General features: G+C 37.3%; 1 protein-coding gene across 1 annotated transcript in view; it reads left to right on the top strand.

The window, feature by feature from the left end:
- The window catches only part of CFAP43 (cilia and flagella associated protein 43), a 123,181-nt gene that overhangs the window by 98,018 nt on the left and 9,106 nt on the right, over positions 1–16,057 (top strand). Inside the window, exons 29-34 of the mRNA XM_004370115.2 lie at positions 4,155–4,262; positions 10,305–10,391; positions 11,160–11,248; positions 12,837–13,050; positions 14,222–14,334; positions 15,342–15,501. Of these exons, the coding sequence (XP_004370172.1) occupies positions 4,155–4,262; positions 10,305–10,391; positions 11,160–11,248; positions 12,837–13,050; positions 14,222–14,334; positions 15,342–15,501 (771 nt within the window). The remainder of the gene's footprint in view (positions 1–4,154; positions 4,263–10,304; positions 10,392–11,159; positions 11,249–12,836; positions 13,051–14,221; positions 14,335–15,341; positions 15,502–16,057) is intronic.

The following is a 16,057-nucleotide window of genomic DNA, read 5'->3' as shown; positions in this document are numbered from 1 at the left end:
GTAGCAGCTGGTGGATTCAAACTGCTGACCTTTTGGTTAGCAGCCGAGCTCTTAATCACTGTGCCACCAGAGCTCCTCCAGAAGGGATAAAAACCCCAAAACCAAACCTGTTGCCATTGAGTTGACTCTGACTCATAGCAACCCTATAGGATAGAGTAGAACTGCACCATAGGGTTTCCAAGGAGCACCTGGTAGATTTGAACTGCTGACCTTTCGGTTAGCAGCCGTAGCTCTTAACCACTACGCACCATAACCCCCACAAAATAGAAATCAACAGACTGCCTGATGCTTTAGGAACATATGAAATGGGATTTATACTCTGTCTGAGTTTAGGAATAAATTAGTAAAGGGAGATAATTATTAATTGCAGGAAAAACAAAACTTGTGGAAGAAAGGAAAAATAATAATAATATAGTACCTGGTTCAGCTTGAATAACACACTGTCATAATAATGCAGAAAATGAACTTTGAGTTTCTGGTACAACATGTAAAGAGTTTAGGAGTTGTTACTCCCATCCTCACAACAAGAAGAAAACTGAAAAACTGAAAATCAGCTGCCACCATGAAAATGCGTTCCCCCAAAACCGTCACCCCCAAAACAGGAGAAACAGGCAAATACAGAGATCACAGCTCACCAGGAGCAGAAGCCACAGCTGGAGCCTGACAGGTATATTTAAAGGGTGATTGATTGACTAACTGCGAGAGACTAAGTGTGGACTAGCTGAGAGAGAAAAATCCTAGGTGCTCAGCTGTAGAGGGACTCAGATATGGCAGAGAAATAGCTTGTTCGAGGTCTGGTACATGAAATGTACAAGATGAGCTTAGAGCTTCAAAGGACGGTATCAAGAAAGTGTAAAGACAGCCCATAGAATGGCAGAAAATGTTTGCAAATCATATATCTGATAAGGGACTTGTATCCAAAATATATAAAGGACTCTTCAACAACTCAATAATAAAAAGACTATTAACCCGATTTAAAAATGGGCAAAAGATCTGAATAGGCATTTCTCCAAAGAAGCTATAAATGGTCCATAAGCATATGAAAAGATGCTCAACATCCTTAGCCATCAGGGAAATGCAAATCAAAACCACAATGAGATACCACTTAACACTCACTAAACCAAACCACACCTGTCCTATAGGGTCACTATAAGTCAGAATCGACTCAGTGGCAGTGGGTTTCGTTTTTGTTTTTTTTTTTGGTTTATATGACCCAGCAATTCCACGCCTAGGTATATATATACTCAAGAGCAATGAAAATGTATTTCCTCACAAAAACTTGTACATGAATGTTTATAGCGGCATTATTCATAAAAGCCAAAAAGTGGATACAATCCAAATGCCTATTTAATAAATAGATAAATAAAATGTGGTTTATACATACAACAGGATATTACTCAGCAATAAAAAGATATGACGTTCTGATACATACTACAACATGGATGACCCTTGAAAACATTATGCTAATTAAAAGAAGCCTGTCACAAAAGGCCACATAGTGTATGAGTCCATTTATATAAAATGTCCAGAATAGGCAAATATAAAGAGATAGAAAGCAAATTATTGGTTGTCCGGGAAGGGAGCAGAGCCCTGGTGGTGCAGTAAAGAGCTCAGCTGCTACCCAGAAGGTTGCTAGTTCAAATCCACCAGCTGCTCCTTGGAAACCCTATGGGGCAGATCTACTCTGTCCTATAGGGTTGCTACGAGTCGGAATCTACTCAACTCCATGGCAAGGGTTTGGTTTTGGTTTTGGGAAGGGAGTTGGGGGAAATGGAAAGTGACTGCTAATGGGAATGGGGTTTCTTTTTGGGGTGATGAAAATGTTCTAAAATTGATTTTGGTGATGGCTACATAACTCTGTGAATATACTAAAAACTACTGAATTTTACACTTTAAATGGGTGAATTGTATGGTATGTGAATCATATCTCAATAAAGCTGTTACATATTTAAAAATAAAAGATGAGCTGTGGCACAGTGGTTAAGAGATTGACTGCTAACCAAAAGGTCTGCAGTTTGAATCCACAACTGCACCTTGGAAACCCTATGGGGCAGTTCCACTCTGTCCTGTAGGGTTGCTATGCGTCAGAATCAACTTGATGGCAACGGGTTTGGTTTTTTTGGTTAAGAACATATTGTCATATAAGATAATGAGAAAACTGGCAGTCACTACTAGGCAATATCAAAAGGAGTCAGGACTGCTCAGACAAGGGATCAAAATAGAGGGTCCTGGATGGAGCTGGAGAAAAATGTAGAACAAAATTCTAACTCACAAAAAAAGAAAAAAAAAAGATCAGACTTACTGGTCTGACAGAGACTGGAAAAATCCCTGAGAGTATGGCCTCTGGACATGCTTATAGTTCAATAATGAAGTCACTGCTGAGGTTCACCCTTAAACCAAAGATTAGACAGGCCCATAAAACAAAATGAGACTAAATGGGCACACTAGCCCAGGGGCAAGGATGAGGCAGGAGGGGACAGGAAAGCTGATAATAGGGAACCCAATGTGGAGAAGGGGAACATATGGACATGTGGGGTTGGCAACCAATGTCACAAAACAGTATGTGTATTAATTGTTTAGTGAGAAACTAGTTTTCTCTGTAAACCTTCACCTAAAGTATAATAAAAAAAATTAAAGAAAGAAAGAAAGAAAACCCTATGGAGCGCAACAGTCTGATCCCATTGTGCATGGAGTTGCCATGAGTGGGGGTGACGTGACAGCAGCTACCAACAATTACAACTGTTGTGGGCCAATTGTTAGAAATTGGGAGAATTTATTTATTTTTTTTTACAAAGAGTCCAGGTTTCTAGCTTTTCTTGGAAAAAAAAAAAAAAAACAACTGCTGAAAAAAGGAGTCAGGTGCTAACTGACTCCATAGGGTTTTCAGTGGCTGACTTTTAGGAATTAGATCACCAGGCCTTTCTTCTGAGGTGCCTCTGGGTAGATTTGAACCTCCCATATTTTGGTTAGCAGCCTAACTCATGAACTGCATCATCCAGGGACTCCCAATTTAAAAAAGCTCCCCTAAATGGGACAACTGGGGCTTCAGAAAGGATAGTAATTATAGTTAATTGAAACTTATCAAATTTGTTTAAATTCATGACTATATAATGGTATTTTAAACAGAAAAAACTAACTGGTCACCTTCAGAGGATGACAGAGAACCAATTCCTTACCTTGAAAACTGACGGAGGGAAAGCATCAAGTGTTTCTTCTGCCTTTCCTATATGAACTGTATCACTGGAAAACCAAATAATAGATAAGGAGAAGTGTCCCTTTATAAAAGTATTTCAACTAATAAGTGAAAAGGGATTAATAGAAATAGAATATCACCACTTTGCACCTCTCAGTGAATTAACAGACCTGGGCATTGTGCATCAACAGCTGCTAACATCACAAAAAGAATGATAACCAGACACTCTGTGCTTCCTCATCAAAGAACACAGTGCCACCTATGGTCTTCCTAAAAGGATCAAGCACGGGTCTGATCAGGCCTCCGGATCCAGCTGCCAGTTTTCAGGAAATACAGGGGACACAGCAATCTGATAAACTCCATGAGTATGCAGTCAGCAAAACCCAGGCTAGGGGAAATGACAGAAGCCGCAGAAAACTACAGATCTATTGTGAGGAAAAGAAAGGGAGGGAAGGAGAGCTTATAGATGATAAGTGACTTAAAAGACATGACAAAATATTTTTCATGAACAAGTTAGACTGTAGTGGCTAGGGATACACACTCGGGTAATAAAACTGTAAAGAAGCACAGGAAGCCATTATTATAAAAGTCAGGGTAGTGGTTACTGTTGGGATTGGGATTAGGATGAGGCACATGGAAGGGCTTTCCACTAGTGGCAAAGTTCTGTTTCTTTAATTGGGTGGTTGTTACAAGGGTGTTCACCTTTGTAATAACTCATTAAACTGTACATGTGTTTTATGTATCTTTCTGTATCTGTGTTTTATCTTGCAATGAGAAGGTGAAAAAGGTAAAATATCTGACTATGTAACAGTCTACATTTCCTTTTTCTTTAAAAGAAATTTTTCTGACTTATATGTCATAGACTTTTTCGATTAGTGCCCAGTCTATGACTTTCAATAGAAAATCCTTCTTCAGGAGTATCGATCTTTATTTTTATTATTATTATTTTTTATTTCTACAGGAGGAATTGAAAATAACTAACCTTAGTTTCTCTTTACTATTGGATGAAGAATTAAGCTCCAGAGAATTATGCCTGAACAACTACCTTGCAAGGAAGCAGGAGGAGAAAGTCAGTATAATACCTAATATCTGAATACAACCATTTTCTGACTGCTGGGATCCTTGTTTATCAAGAGCTCATTCACCGTAGACCCTTCCTTTCTTCCACCATTCCTACTAAAACCTGCTTATCCTTTGGGGTTTTGTTCCAGGGACTGGGTGAAAGTATCCATTCCAGTCTGTTAACCAGGTTATATGCTTCTGCATCCAATTTAAAAGAACCAAGTAACTTATGATGAGAATTTGGCAACGGATACTGGTGATGGTTGCACAACATATTAATATAATTAATGTTATTAAATTTTCATGTGAAAAATGTTGAAGTGGCAAATGTGTTATATATATTTCTACAACAATAAGAAAAGGGGCATGTAACTTTCCTATGACGTGTTATTTATAAAAGGTTGAAATCGCCAGCTTTTAACCCTTGACTGACTGTGAGAGCTTGGACAAGGTATATAACCTTTTGAGCTGTTTCCAAGTTCTCCTTTAGGGAATATTGTCCTCTCTGGACCATTTGGCACCCTAAGTTTTACTAAACATGTAAGCAAGGGCAGTGAATGGGTTAGCTTATAGAATAAAAAATATTGCCATATTCAGAAAAATTCTATCTTAATATAAGCGTAAAAGATATGATTCATTAAAGAGACAATGAATGAAAAATGTTTGTCACATAATATACTTCAACAGATATCAGCTTTTATTAGTAGTATTAATAAAGGACATTTGTGAATGCATGAATTAATGTATCGTGTATGACATATGCACTTAATATTTGCTAAGAGTCTGTTAGAAGCCCTGAGGGCACAATGGTTAAGTGTCCTACTCTGTCCTATAGGGTCACTATGAGTCTGAATCAACTCAAAGACAACGGATTTGGTTTGGTTTTAAGAGTCTGTTAAACAGTATATGTAAAGCATCTTCTAAATACAACCCTACTCATAACTACCCTGCAAAGGGTTAGATTTCTTTCACAGATGAAGAGACCATCTTACAGAGAACGGATGTGCCCAAATTACCAACTTGATGTAACAGTGCAGGAATTAGAACTGGAAAGAAACAAAGACCATCCAAATGAGAATAAACAGGGGTCATTTAGTCAGAACTTGCTATGTACCAAAGGGGTCGGCCACTATCATTTGCGTTCGGCAGAGACTCAAAGGCAGATGAGGTAGTAGGAAACTTTATAGTAAAAAGAAGGCGGGAAGGCTTCAGGCACACCCTGGTTGGTGGTTGTTGGGATGGAGAAGCCAGAGGCAGGTTGATTAGGCAGTGCATCCTATGTGATTGGTTTGGAGTGCATATTTGGCTTTATCTGGTTGATAATGAGTTGGAAGCAGGGGAAAAAATTAAGGAAGCTGGCCATTATTGACCAAGTCCTGACTAGGGCCAGTTGCTTCAGAGGTTGTGGTTTGGCTTCCCATACTGGTAGCTGCAGAGGTTGTGGGTCAGAGTTCTGCTGTCATATATGTTCTGGCCATTGTCTGTTCCACCACTTGTCTGTCAATTTGTCATACTGTGGTAGCTTGTGTGTTGCTGTGGTGCTAGAAGCTATGCCATCGGTATTTCAAATAACAGCAGGGTCACCCATGGTGGACAGGATTCAGTGGAGCTTCCAGACTAAGAAATACTAAGAAGAAGAACCTGGCAGTATACTTCTGAAAAAAATTGGCCAGTGAAAACCTTATGAATAGCAGCAGAACATTGTTTTATATAGTGCCAGAAGATGAGTCCCTCAGGTTGGAAAGCACTCAAAATACGACTGGGAAAGAGCTATCTCCTCAAAGTAGAGTCAACCTTAATGACATGGATAGAGTCAAGCTTTTGGGACCTTCATTTGCACGTGTGACATGACTCAGATGAGAAGAAACAGCTGTAAACATCCATTAATAATCAGAAAATGGAATGTATGAAGTATGAATCTGGAAAATTGGAAGTCATCAGAAATGAAATGGAACGCATAAAGATCATATCCTAGGCATTAGTGAGCTGAAATGAACTGATATTGGCCATTTTGAATCAGACAGTCATATGGTCTACTATGCCAGGACTGACATATTGAAGAGGAATGGCATAGCATTCATTATCAAAAGAATATTTCAAGATGTATATCCTGAAGTAAAACGCTGTCAGTGATAGGATAATATCCATATGCCTATAAGGAAGACCAGTTAATATGACTATTATTCAAATTTACATACCAACCACTAAGGCCAAAGATGAAGAAATTGAAGATTTTTACCAACTTCTGCAGTCTGAAATTGATCAAACATGCAATCAAGATGCATTGATAATTACCGGTGATTGAAATGCAAAAGTTGGAAACAAAGAAGAAGGAATAGTAGTTGGAAAATATGGCCTTGGTGATAGAAATGACACCAGAGATGGCATGATAGAATTTTGCAATACCAACAACTTCTTCATTGCAAATACCTTTTTCAACAACATAAATGGCGGCTATGCACATGGACCTCGCCAGATGGAATACAGAGGAATCAAATCAACTACATCTGTGGAAAGAGAAGATAGAGAAGCTCAATGTCATCAGTCAGAACAAGACCGGGGCCGACTGCAGAACACACTATCAATTGTTCATATGCAAGTTTGAGTTGAAACTGAAGAAAATTACAGCAAGTCCATGATAGCCAAAATACAACCTTGAGTATATCTCACCTGAATTTAGAGACCATCTCAAGAACAGATTCGATGCATTGAATACTAACAACCGAAGACCAGACAAGTTGTGGAAGGACATCAAGAACATCATACATGAGGAAAGCAAAAAGTCGTTAAAAAGACCAGAAGGAAAGAAGAGACCAAAATGAATGTCAGAAGAGACTCTGAAACTTGCTTTTTAACATAGAGTAGCTAAAGTGAATGGAAGAAATGATGAAGTAAAAGAACTGAACAGAAGATTTCATACGGCAGCTCAACAAGACAAAGTAAAGTATTATAATGAAATGTGCAAAGACCTGGAGTTAGAAAACCAAAGCGGAAGAACATGCTTGGCATTTCTCAAGCTGAAAGAACTGAAGAAAAAATTCAAGCCTCGAGTTGCAATATTGAAGGATTCTATGGGGAAAGTATTGAATGACGCAGGAAACATCAAGAGAAGATGGAAGGAATACACAAAGTCATTGTCCCAAAAAGAATGGGTCAGCGTTCGACCATTTCAGGAGATAACATATGATCAAGAACTGATGGTGCTAAAGGAAGAAGTCCAAGCTGCACTGAAGGCATTGACAAAAAACAAGGCTTCAGGAAATGATGGAATACCAATTAAAATGGTCTATGCCAAGAAATTTGGAAGACAGCTACCTGGCCAATGGACTGGAAGAGATCCATGTTTGTACCCATTCTAAAGAAAAGTGATCCAACAGAATAGGGAAATTATTGAACAATATCATTAATATCACACACAAGTAAAATTTTGCCAAAGATCATTTAAAAGTGGTTGCAGCAGTACATCGACAGGGAACGGCCAGAAATTCAAACTGTATTCAGAAGAGGAAGTAGAGTGAGGGATATCATTGCTGATTTCAGATGGATCTTGTCTGAAAGCAGAGAATACTAGAAAGAGGTTTACCTGTGTTTTATTGGCTTACCCAAAGGCATTTGACTGTGTGGATCGTAACAAATTCTGGATAACATTGCGAAGAATGGGAATTCCAGAACACTTAATTGTGCTCATAAAGAGACTGTACATAGAAAAAGAGGCAGTTGTTTGAACAGAACGAGGGAATAGTTTGTGGTTTCAAGTCAGGAAAGGTGTGCGTCAGGGTTGTATCCTTTCACCATACCTATTCAATCTCTATGCTGAGCAAATAATCCGAGAAGCTGGACAATATAAAGAAGGCAGCATCAGGATTGGAGGAAGACTCATTAACAACCTGTGATACACAGATGACACAACTTTGCTTGCTGAAAATGAAGAGGACTTAAAGCACTAAAGGATCAAAAACTACAACCTTCAGTATGGATTATACCTCAACATAAAGAAAACAAAAATCCTCACGACTGGACCAATAAGCAGCATCCTGCTAGATGGAAAAATATTGAAATTGGCAAGAATTTCATTTTACTGGGATCCACAATCAATGCCCATGGAATCAGTGGTCAGGAGATCAAATGACATATTGCATTGGGCAAATCTGCTGCAAAAGACCTCTTTAAAGTGTTGAAAAGCAAAGATATCACTTTGAGGACTAAGGTGCACCTGACCCAAGCCACGGTGTTTTCAGTCCCCTCATGCACGTGAAAGCTGGGCAATGAATAAGGACGACTGAAGAAGAATTGATGCCTTTGAAATATGGTGTTGGTGAAGAATATTGAATATACCATGGACTGCCAGAAGAACAGACAAATTTGTCTTGGAAGAAGTACAGCCAGAGTGCTCCTTGGAAGAGAGGATGGTGAGACTTCATCTCATGTACTTTTGTCAGGGATTGAATTGTGTCCCCCAGAAATATCTGTCAACTTAGCTAGGTCGTGATTCCCAGTATTGTATGATTGTCTACCATTTTGTCATCTGATGTGATTTCCCAGTGTGTTGTAAATCCTGTCACTATGATGTTAATGAGATGCATTAGCCACAGTTATATTGATGAGATCTACAAGATTAGATAGTGTCTTAAGCCAATCTCTTTTGAGATATAAAAGAGAGAAGAGAGCAGAGAGATGTGGGGACCTCACACCACCAAGAAAGAAGCACTGGGAACATAGCTCGTCCTTTGGACCCAGAGTTCCTGCGCTGAGAAGCTCCTGGACGAGGGGAAGATTGATGACAAGGACCTTCCTCCACAGCCAACAGAGAAAGCCTTCCCCTGGAGCTGATGCCCTGAAATTAGATTTGTAGCCTACTGGACTGAGAGAGAATAAATTTCTTTGTTAAAGCCATCCACTTGTGGTATTTCTGTTATAGCAGCACTAGATGACTAAGACAACTTTGGACATGTTATCAGGAGGGACCAGTCACCTTGAGAAGGACTTTACACTTGATAAAGTAGAGGATCAGTGAAAAAGAGGAACACCCTTGTTATGGATTGAATTGTGTCCCCCAAAAATGTGTGTCAACTTGGCTAGGCCATGATTCCCAATGTTGTATGATTGTCCACCATTTTGTCATCTGATGTGATTTTCCTATGTGTTGTAAATCCTACTTCTATGATGTTAATGAGGCAGAATTAGAGGCAGTTATATTAATGAGGCAGGACTATATCTACAAGATTAGGTTGTGTCTAACGTCAGTCTCTTTTGACATATTAAAGAGAGAAGCGAGCAGAAAGACATGGGTGACCTCATACCACCAAGAAAGAAGCACCGGGAACATAGCACATTCTTTGAACCCGGGGTCCCTGTGCTGAGAAGCTCCTCAACCAGGGAAAGATTGATGACAAGGACCTTCCCCCACAGCCAGCAGAGAGAAAGCCTTCCCCTGGAGCTGGTGCCCTGAATTCAGACTTCTAACCTCCTAGACTGTGAGAGAATAAATTTCTCTTTGTTAAAGCCATCCACTTGTGGTATTTCTGTTATAGCAGCACTAGATAACTAAGACACCCCACAACGAGATAGATTGACACAGTGACTGCAACAGTGGGCTCAAGCATAACAATGATTGTGAGGATGGCGCAGGACCTGGCATTGTTTCTTTCTGTTGTACGTATTATGAGTCAGAATTGACTCGGTGGCACCTAAACAATTGTCTGTTTGTATAGTGCATTCAGTCTATGAGTATATACAACCCAGGTTCATGTGACTCCCAAGCCTGTGTGTTTTCATCATGTCGCAGTGCCCTGCCAAGGATGTGATATGCTCCAAAGACACACAGTCACATACAGAGCTGTTTTACCCAGAAGCAAGTGATTGGATGTTTGTTCTTTCTTCTGAAAGGAGTTGACTGGTTTACTTTCTTCTATAAATGTTACCTGTAGTGGATACTTCACTGACATTTATCTTGTGCTAGGAAATTCCTTGTTCTTTTTGGCATCTCCCATGTTTTTGTTTATCCTAAAAAGTCTCTAGTTTCAATCAGCTCTTCCTGATGTAATTGTAGATCCAGACTTCAGAGGCTAGCCGGAATGCTAAAGAAGACCTCGATATGTACAAGGAGCACTATGACAACTTACTGGCGGAAGACAAAGTGAGTCATTGTCTTACCCATTCACCAGTGCAACAGAGTTCTTGCTGGCTAGATTCAGGGAACATTAAAAGATATCTAACTTACTTTCCTCATAGATTTATTTATCTCCTATAATTCTCAGTTATGGGTAAATTTAATTCCATGCCGTTGTATGTTTCTGAAAATCAGTGTATAAAAAGAATTTTTGTAAACTTCTCTAGTTTAAGGTTTCTCTTATTCAAAAAAGAGGGATATTATCTAAACTTCAGTGTGTTTCAAACTTCAGGTTGTGGATCCCACTCGTGGGTCATGAAATCAATTTAGTAGACTATGACTAGCATTTTAATAATAGAATAAAATCGGATAGAGTAGAATAGAGTGGAAAAGAATAGATTAGAGTGCCTTGCGTATTTTGTGGGTAAATATTATTTTGTGAAACTTTTGTTTCAGTTTGTATGTTCTGGGTCATAATGTAAAATGTAATTTTTTTGTGAATCTTTGTAAAAGTTTGAGAAACACTTTTCTGGATAATACCTAAAGCCTCTTCAGCTAAACAATTCTATGAAATGATATTTTTAATGCACTGAGGTACTTCCTATTCAAAAAAAACTTTTGAGGAATTTTTGTACAGTGAGTAGGTCACCCCCTAACAAGTCTACCTTCTAAATCAAGTCTTCATGGATTTTTAAATCAAAGTGAGGGCAGTCTTATATTTTGAAGAGTATGATCAACACGTAAAAGGTTTTAGAACGAAGTTGCAATTGTGTCAATGATGTGTTTGTCCTTTAGGTTCTGGATCGCAGCTTTAAAAAGGAGTTTTCTGAAATTCCTGTGCATCAAGTTGATTTACTCTACAAACTTTTTAAACGCCGGCCAAAGTTTGTTTCTTCTTTCCTATCATGTTTCTGAGAAAAAGTTGGTAAATGAAGAGGGGTATAGTTAGATTTCAGATTTTTCCTCCTAATTACTTGGAAATATTCATTATAACATCCTTTGGGTGACAATGTTCAAGCGTCTTGATCATAATTCAGTATTTTTTGAGATTATACCTTTATCTTAAGGTATAGGTATAGGCAGTGAAAAACAATTTATTTTCATTATTTAAAAGTAGTTAAGTATCTTTGTAAGCATAGTGCTAGTATAAATTCAATTTTATACATGAAAGCAGTTCCTCTTAAGTCATACATGGCATACAGATTTATGAACTGTTTTCCCAAGATGTATTCCAGTAAGTAAGAGTCCCTTGTGATATGAATTGGAATTACACATAAAAGGCTTCCAGGATAAAATAAGTTTGAGGAAACTCTGAATTCAAAAAAAAAAAAAAGTTGAACAAGTTTCTTTACTGCAGAACTTGTTATTGGCCTTTGATCTCCAAGTATAAGAAATAGAGTAAGCGGCGTTATTTGACCACATATCCCTTTTCCTAAGACATCTCACATGCTTATGTTTAAGAAAAGTTTGGAAAATGTCAGAATGATAGAAAATAACCAATATCCAAAGATTTCTAATATATCTGATTTTTATATGGAGAGTAGCATTAGAATTACATTTCACTGATTTGCAACATTATAAATTCAAATTTTCATAATTTTCAATCACACATAATCTATAAATCACGGGGTTTATCTGTTACAAAGATATAGGTTCATTCGTGTCTGAGATACAAACTAATTTTCTCACCTTTGACAGGTTACAGGCAACCTAGCAAATTTAACCCAGAACATGCTCTGTGCCTTGGTTTCTCTTATCTTTAAAGGAGTGAGTTATAATAAACCCAAGTACATATGTTTTCCTTGTGAAGAAAGAAGCAAGGCCATGTAAGACTATAATGGGAGGAGTTACATCCTAACTCTATCACCTGTCATACCTGTGGCCGTGGGCCAATTACTTGTCTCAGAGCCTCACTTTCCTCGTCTAGAGACGGGTGACAATACTAATCTCACAGTGTATCATAAAGTATCTTGACAGTGTCTAACACAAATCTTTGTACCCCTCTTCCCTTCCCACCAACAGTCCAGGAAAACAAAGCAGATCTATTAAAGCAGGGAGGGAAAGCACTTCCTCAGTTTCATATGCATCTGAACATATTATAGGCACTACTTGCCTGCAAAAAGTATATCAGCAGAGAAATGTGCAAGACAAAATCAGAGAACACCCACACTTCTCTTGGGCATTCAATTGCCTGCTTAAAATACACAGAAGAAAAATGTTTCCTAGTTGAGCTAAAGCTGCCAGTGCTGACAATTAGGGAAGTCTCTAGTCCACCCAAGGCCATATCTGGGGATCTAGAGAGTATCAAAGGACAAAATGGGTGCTTTTCTCTTTGGAATAATCCAGCTACCAGCACCCAAGTGCCAAAGGAAAGTGTCATGCAACGTGTCATACCTATGCTAAGAGTCTTATATGACATTGATGTTTTTTGTGAGAATGTGAAAGGTTGATGACTTTTGTTGATAATACCAGGATTCACAAACAGAAAACGCCCCAAGATACGGCCAATATTGTCCCTTTTGGAGAGCGACCAGGATCTGACAAATTGAACAGGGATGCCTTTGCACAGTTAATGAAAGCCATGGATGAACTGGACAATATTAATAACATGCCAGAAGGCTTGGATGTCTCGGTCTGGGAACATTTCTGCGTGACCAGACGAGTGAAAGTGGAAAATGAACAGAAAGTATACAATAACATTTCCATTTTATTTTATTTACTGTAATAATATCAAATATATAGTCTAAGCTGCCCATTGTTTCCAGAAAAGCTAATTATATAGGTTTTTCTGCAATGGTAGTAGTTGGTAATATTAACAATAATAATGAAATAAAATGTCAACCTTTGTGCCATTGAGGGCTAAGTATAAGCCTGTCTGTGCTTGTAGAACTATGCTGTCCAATATGGTAGCCACTAGCCACATATGGTCATTGTGCACTTGAAATAAATAAATAAATGTGGCCAGTTTTAATTGAGATGTACTGTAGATGGAAAATACACACCAAATTTAGAAGACTTAGTATGAAAAAGGTATTTAAAATGTCCCAAGTTTTTTATATTGATTACACGGTGAAATGATAGTATTTTGGACATATTGTGTTAAATAAAATATATTAGTAAAATTAATTTCAACCTGTTTCATTTTACTTTTTATAATGTGGCTACTACAAAATTTAGAATTATATGCATGCCTCACATTTGTGGCTTACATTTTTATTTCTCTTGGACAGCATTGTGGTAGACACTGCCTTCCCCTTCTCTCTGCCCTCTTCTTGAGTGCTACTCATCTTTTTGCATAGATTAGAATTATATTTAGCTCACCAGAACTAAATTTATAGTTTAGCTAAAATGTTAAAAAAAAGTACCAAAGTACAAAAATTTGTGTGTTTCATTGGCAAGAGAATCCTTTCTTTTGTTGCTTCTTGATTTCCCTGTTTCCCCCAACCACACACACGCAAAAAAAAAAAAAAAAAAAAATCACTGAATTCTGTGCCATATGCATCTGGCTGGCATGTATTTGTTAAAGTATCTCAGATTATATCATTTTACCTAAGGTAATGAGAACAAATTTTAAAAGAAGATGTAAGCAAAATTTTAGTTGCTTACGTATTTGATTTTCATCAAGAAGCAAATTTGATGCTCTTCAAATTATTCATGGAATGTGCCATGTAAATTTTAGATACTTTGTATTACCTAATGGCAGGGATTTAAACTTTTATTATCCACACAAATATGGACTTTGTAAGGTTTTGTAACAAAATAAGTCAAAAGCTGTATGTTTTCTGAAATTACTGAAAGCTAGTTTTTATTTCTAAAGCTCCATGTGTTCTGAAATGTTTGTGGTTTGGTTTCTTCAGGTAAAGCAGAAAGCAGCTGGCTTAATGGAAATGGTGGCTTTTCTTCGGAAGAGAATTGAGGAAGATGAAAAGGTGCAACAGAGCATTGAAAAAGTGTTCCGTGAACTCATCCTGTAATTTGAATCTTTCATTCATGTTCTTTTAGTCAAAGTTTAAGCTAGAACTAAGTTAGTTTTGTGTTGTAAATGGGGAAGAATGCCTAAGAGACCCATCAACTGACAGACAGTTGTTTACAAGCTGGCCCAAACTTAATCATCTCAGTCCCAGTGTTGTGCTTTAAAAATTCTGTTTAAAAAAAAAAAATAGATATTTTACATGTTACATAAGACATTTCAGAATGGAACATTCTCACATGTTCCGTTGTTCTTATTACAAATAGACAAGCTTTGGAAAAATGGTAGTATTTTTTTTTCCCATCTCTTCCTCCCACATAAAAACACAAAGGACCAGTTTCTGCCAGTAAGTAGTTTAGACTCAAGCCACACAAGCTAAATTTGTGTAAAATTAAGCAGATGTCCAAGAAATTTCCACGCAAACACCAACCCAACTAATACTTTTTTGTTTAGGGGAGCTTGCTTTTACTGGATGCTGGTTTAAAGTCCTTGCTTCACATTTTGGCCATAGTTACAACCATGTTGGTAAAAATACTGCTCTGATGTTCCCAAATTCATCATTATACATCATTTTTAGATCTAGGCTGTAGGGAGGAATATGAATTACCTAGAAATAGATTTTTTTAAGTAACATGCAGATTAAACATGTTAACATAATGTCAGAAGTCAATAAATAATGTCAGAACTGTAATAGATTTGTTATTTAGTAACATCTCTATTTTCTTCACTTTTAATTTATTTTTATTATAATCAAAATTATATTAATCTTCTCTTAATCCTAAAGTACAATTTTATGAATGTATTTCTGTCCATACCATTCTTTAAGCGGCCCATGTCAGTAGGAAGAAATATTGTAGATACCTCTAGGAAAACTCATCATTAGGAAGATGTGTCTCCAGAATATTTTCCTTAAACTGGTTTGAATTTAATAGTCTCAGATAGTAGGCAAAATTTGAAATATATATATATTAATAACTACTTGCTTTGAAGTCTATTTCATTTTTTAGATTACAGGAAGAGAAAGTAGAATTCCAGTTGAATTTGACTATCCAAATTCTCCTTAAACAAGGACAAGTAGAACTGGAGAATTTTCAGTTAATTCTGGAATATTCTGATGCAATTCTCATCAACAAGAGCATAATTGAAGACTTGAATTCTGTGGTTCGGGTAATTATGCATTTTCAGAGAGAAAAAATAACATATTACCTGCTATATCAAATATTTTCTGTTATTCTCCCCTTTCCATGATAAATCATTTTAATTCAGTTAAATCAGTGATTTCCAACTCTGGCTGCACATTGGAAGCACCTAAAGAACTTTAAAAGAAGGCCCAGGCCTGATTACTTTTTAATAAGGTGCAGGAAGTGCAGGACCATAGGACCAGGGAGTTAAATCTTCTTTCTAATATGCCATAGTTTTGTTAGCCTCAATCTACTCACCTAATGATATAAGCTTATATTATTGATTTTAGAGTTTGCTTCTTTTCTGACATAAACATTTAATATTATAAATTTCCCTCAGCACTATTAGCTGCATTCTGCAAATTTTGATATTTTGTGTTTTCATTTTCTCTCAATTCAAAATATTTTTTTTAAATATTCCTGTGACTTCTTGTTTGACTCATGGGTTATTTGGAAGTGTGTTATTTAATTTCCAAATATCTGGAGATTTTTTGTGCTATTTGGGGATGATGTGTTATTGTCATACATTTTACTTTTACAAA

Source organism: Trichechus manatus, unplaced genomic scaffold, assembly GCF_000243295.1.
Source record: "Trichechus manatus latirostris isolate Lorelei unplaced genomic scaffold, TriManLat1.0 scaffold00007, whole genome shotgun sequence".
NCBI lineage: Eukaryota > Metazoa > Chordata > Mammalia > Sirenia > Trichechidae > Trichechus > Trichechus manatus.
Note: the sequence above shows the minus strand (reverse complement) of the source record. Positions and strands in the feature narration are given on the sequence as shown.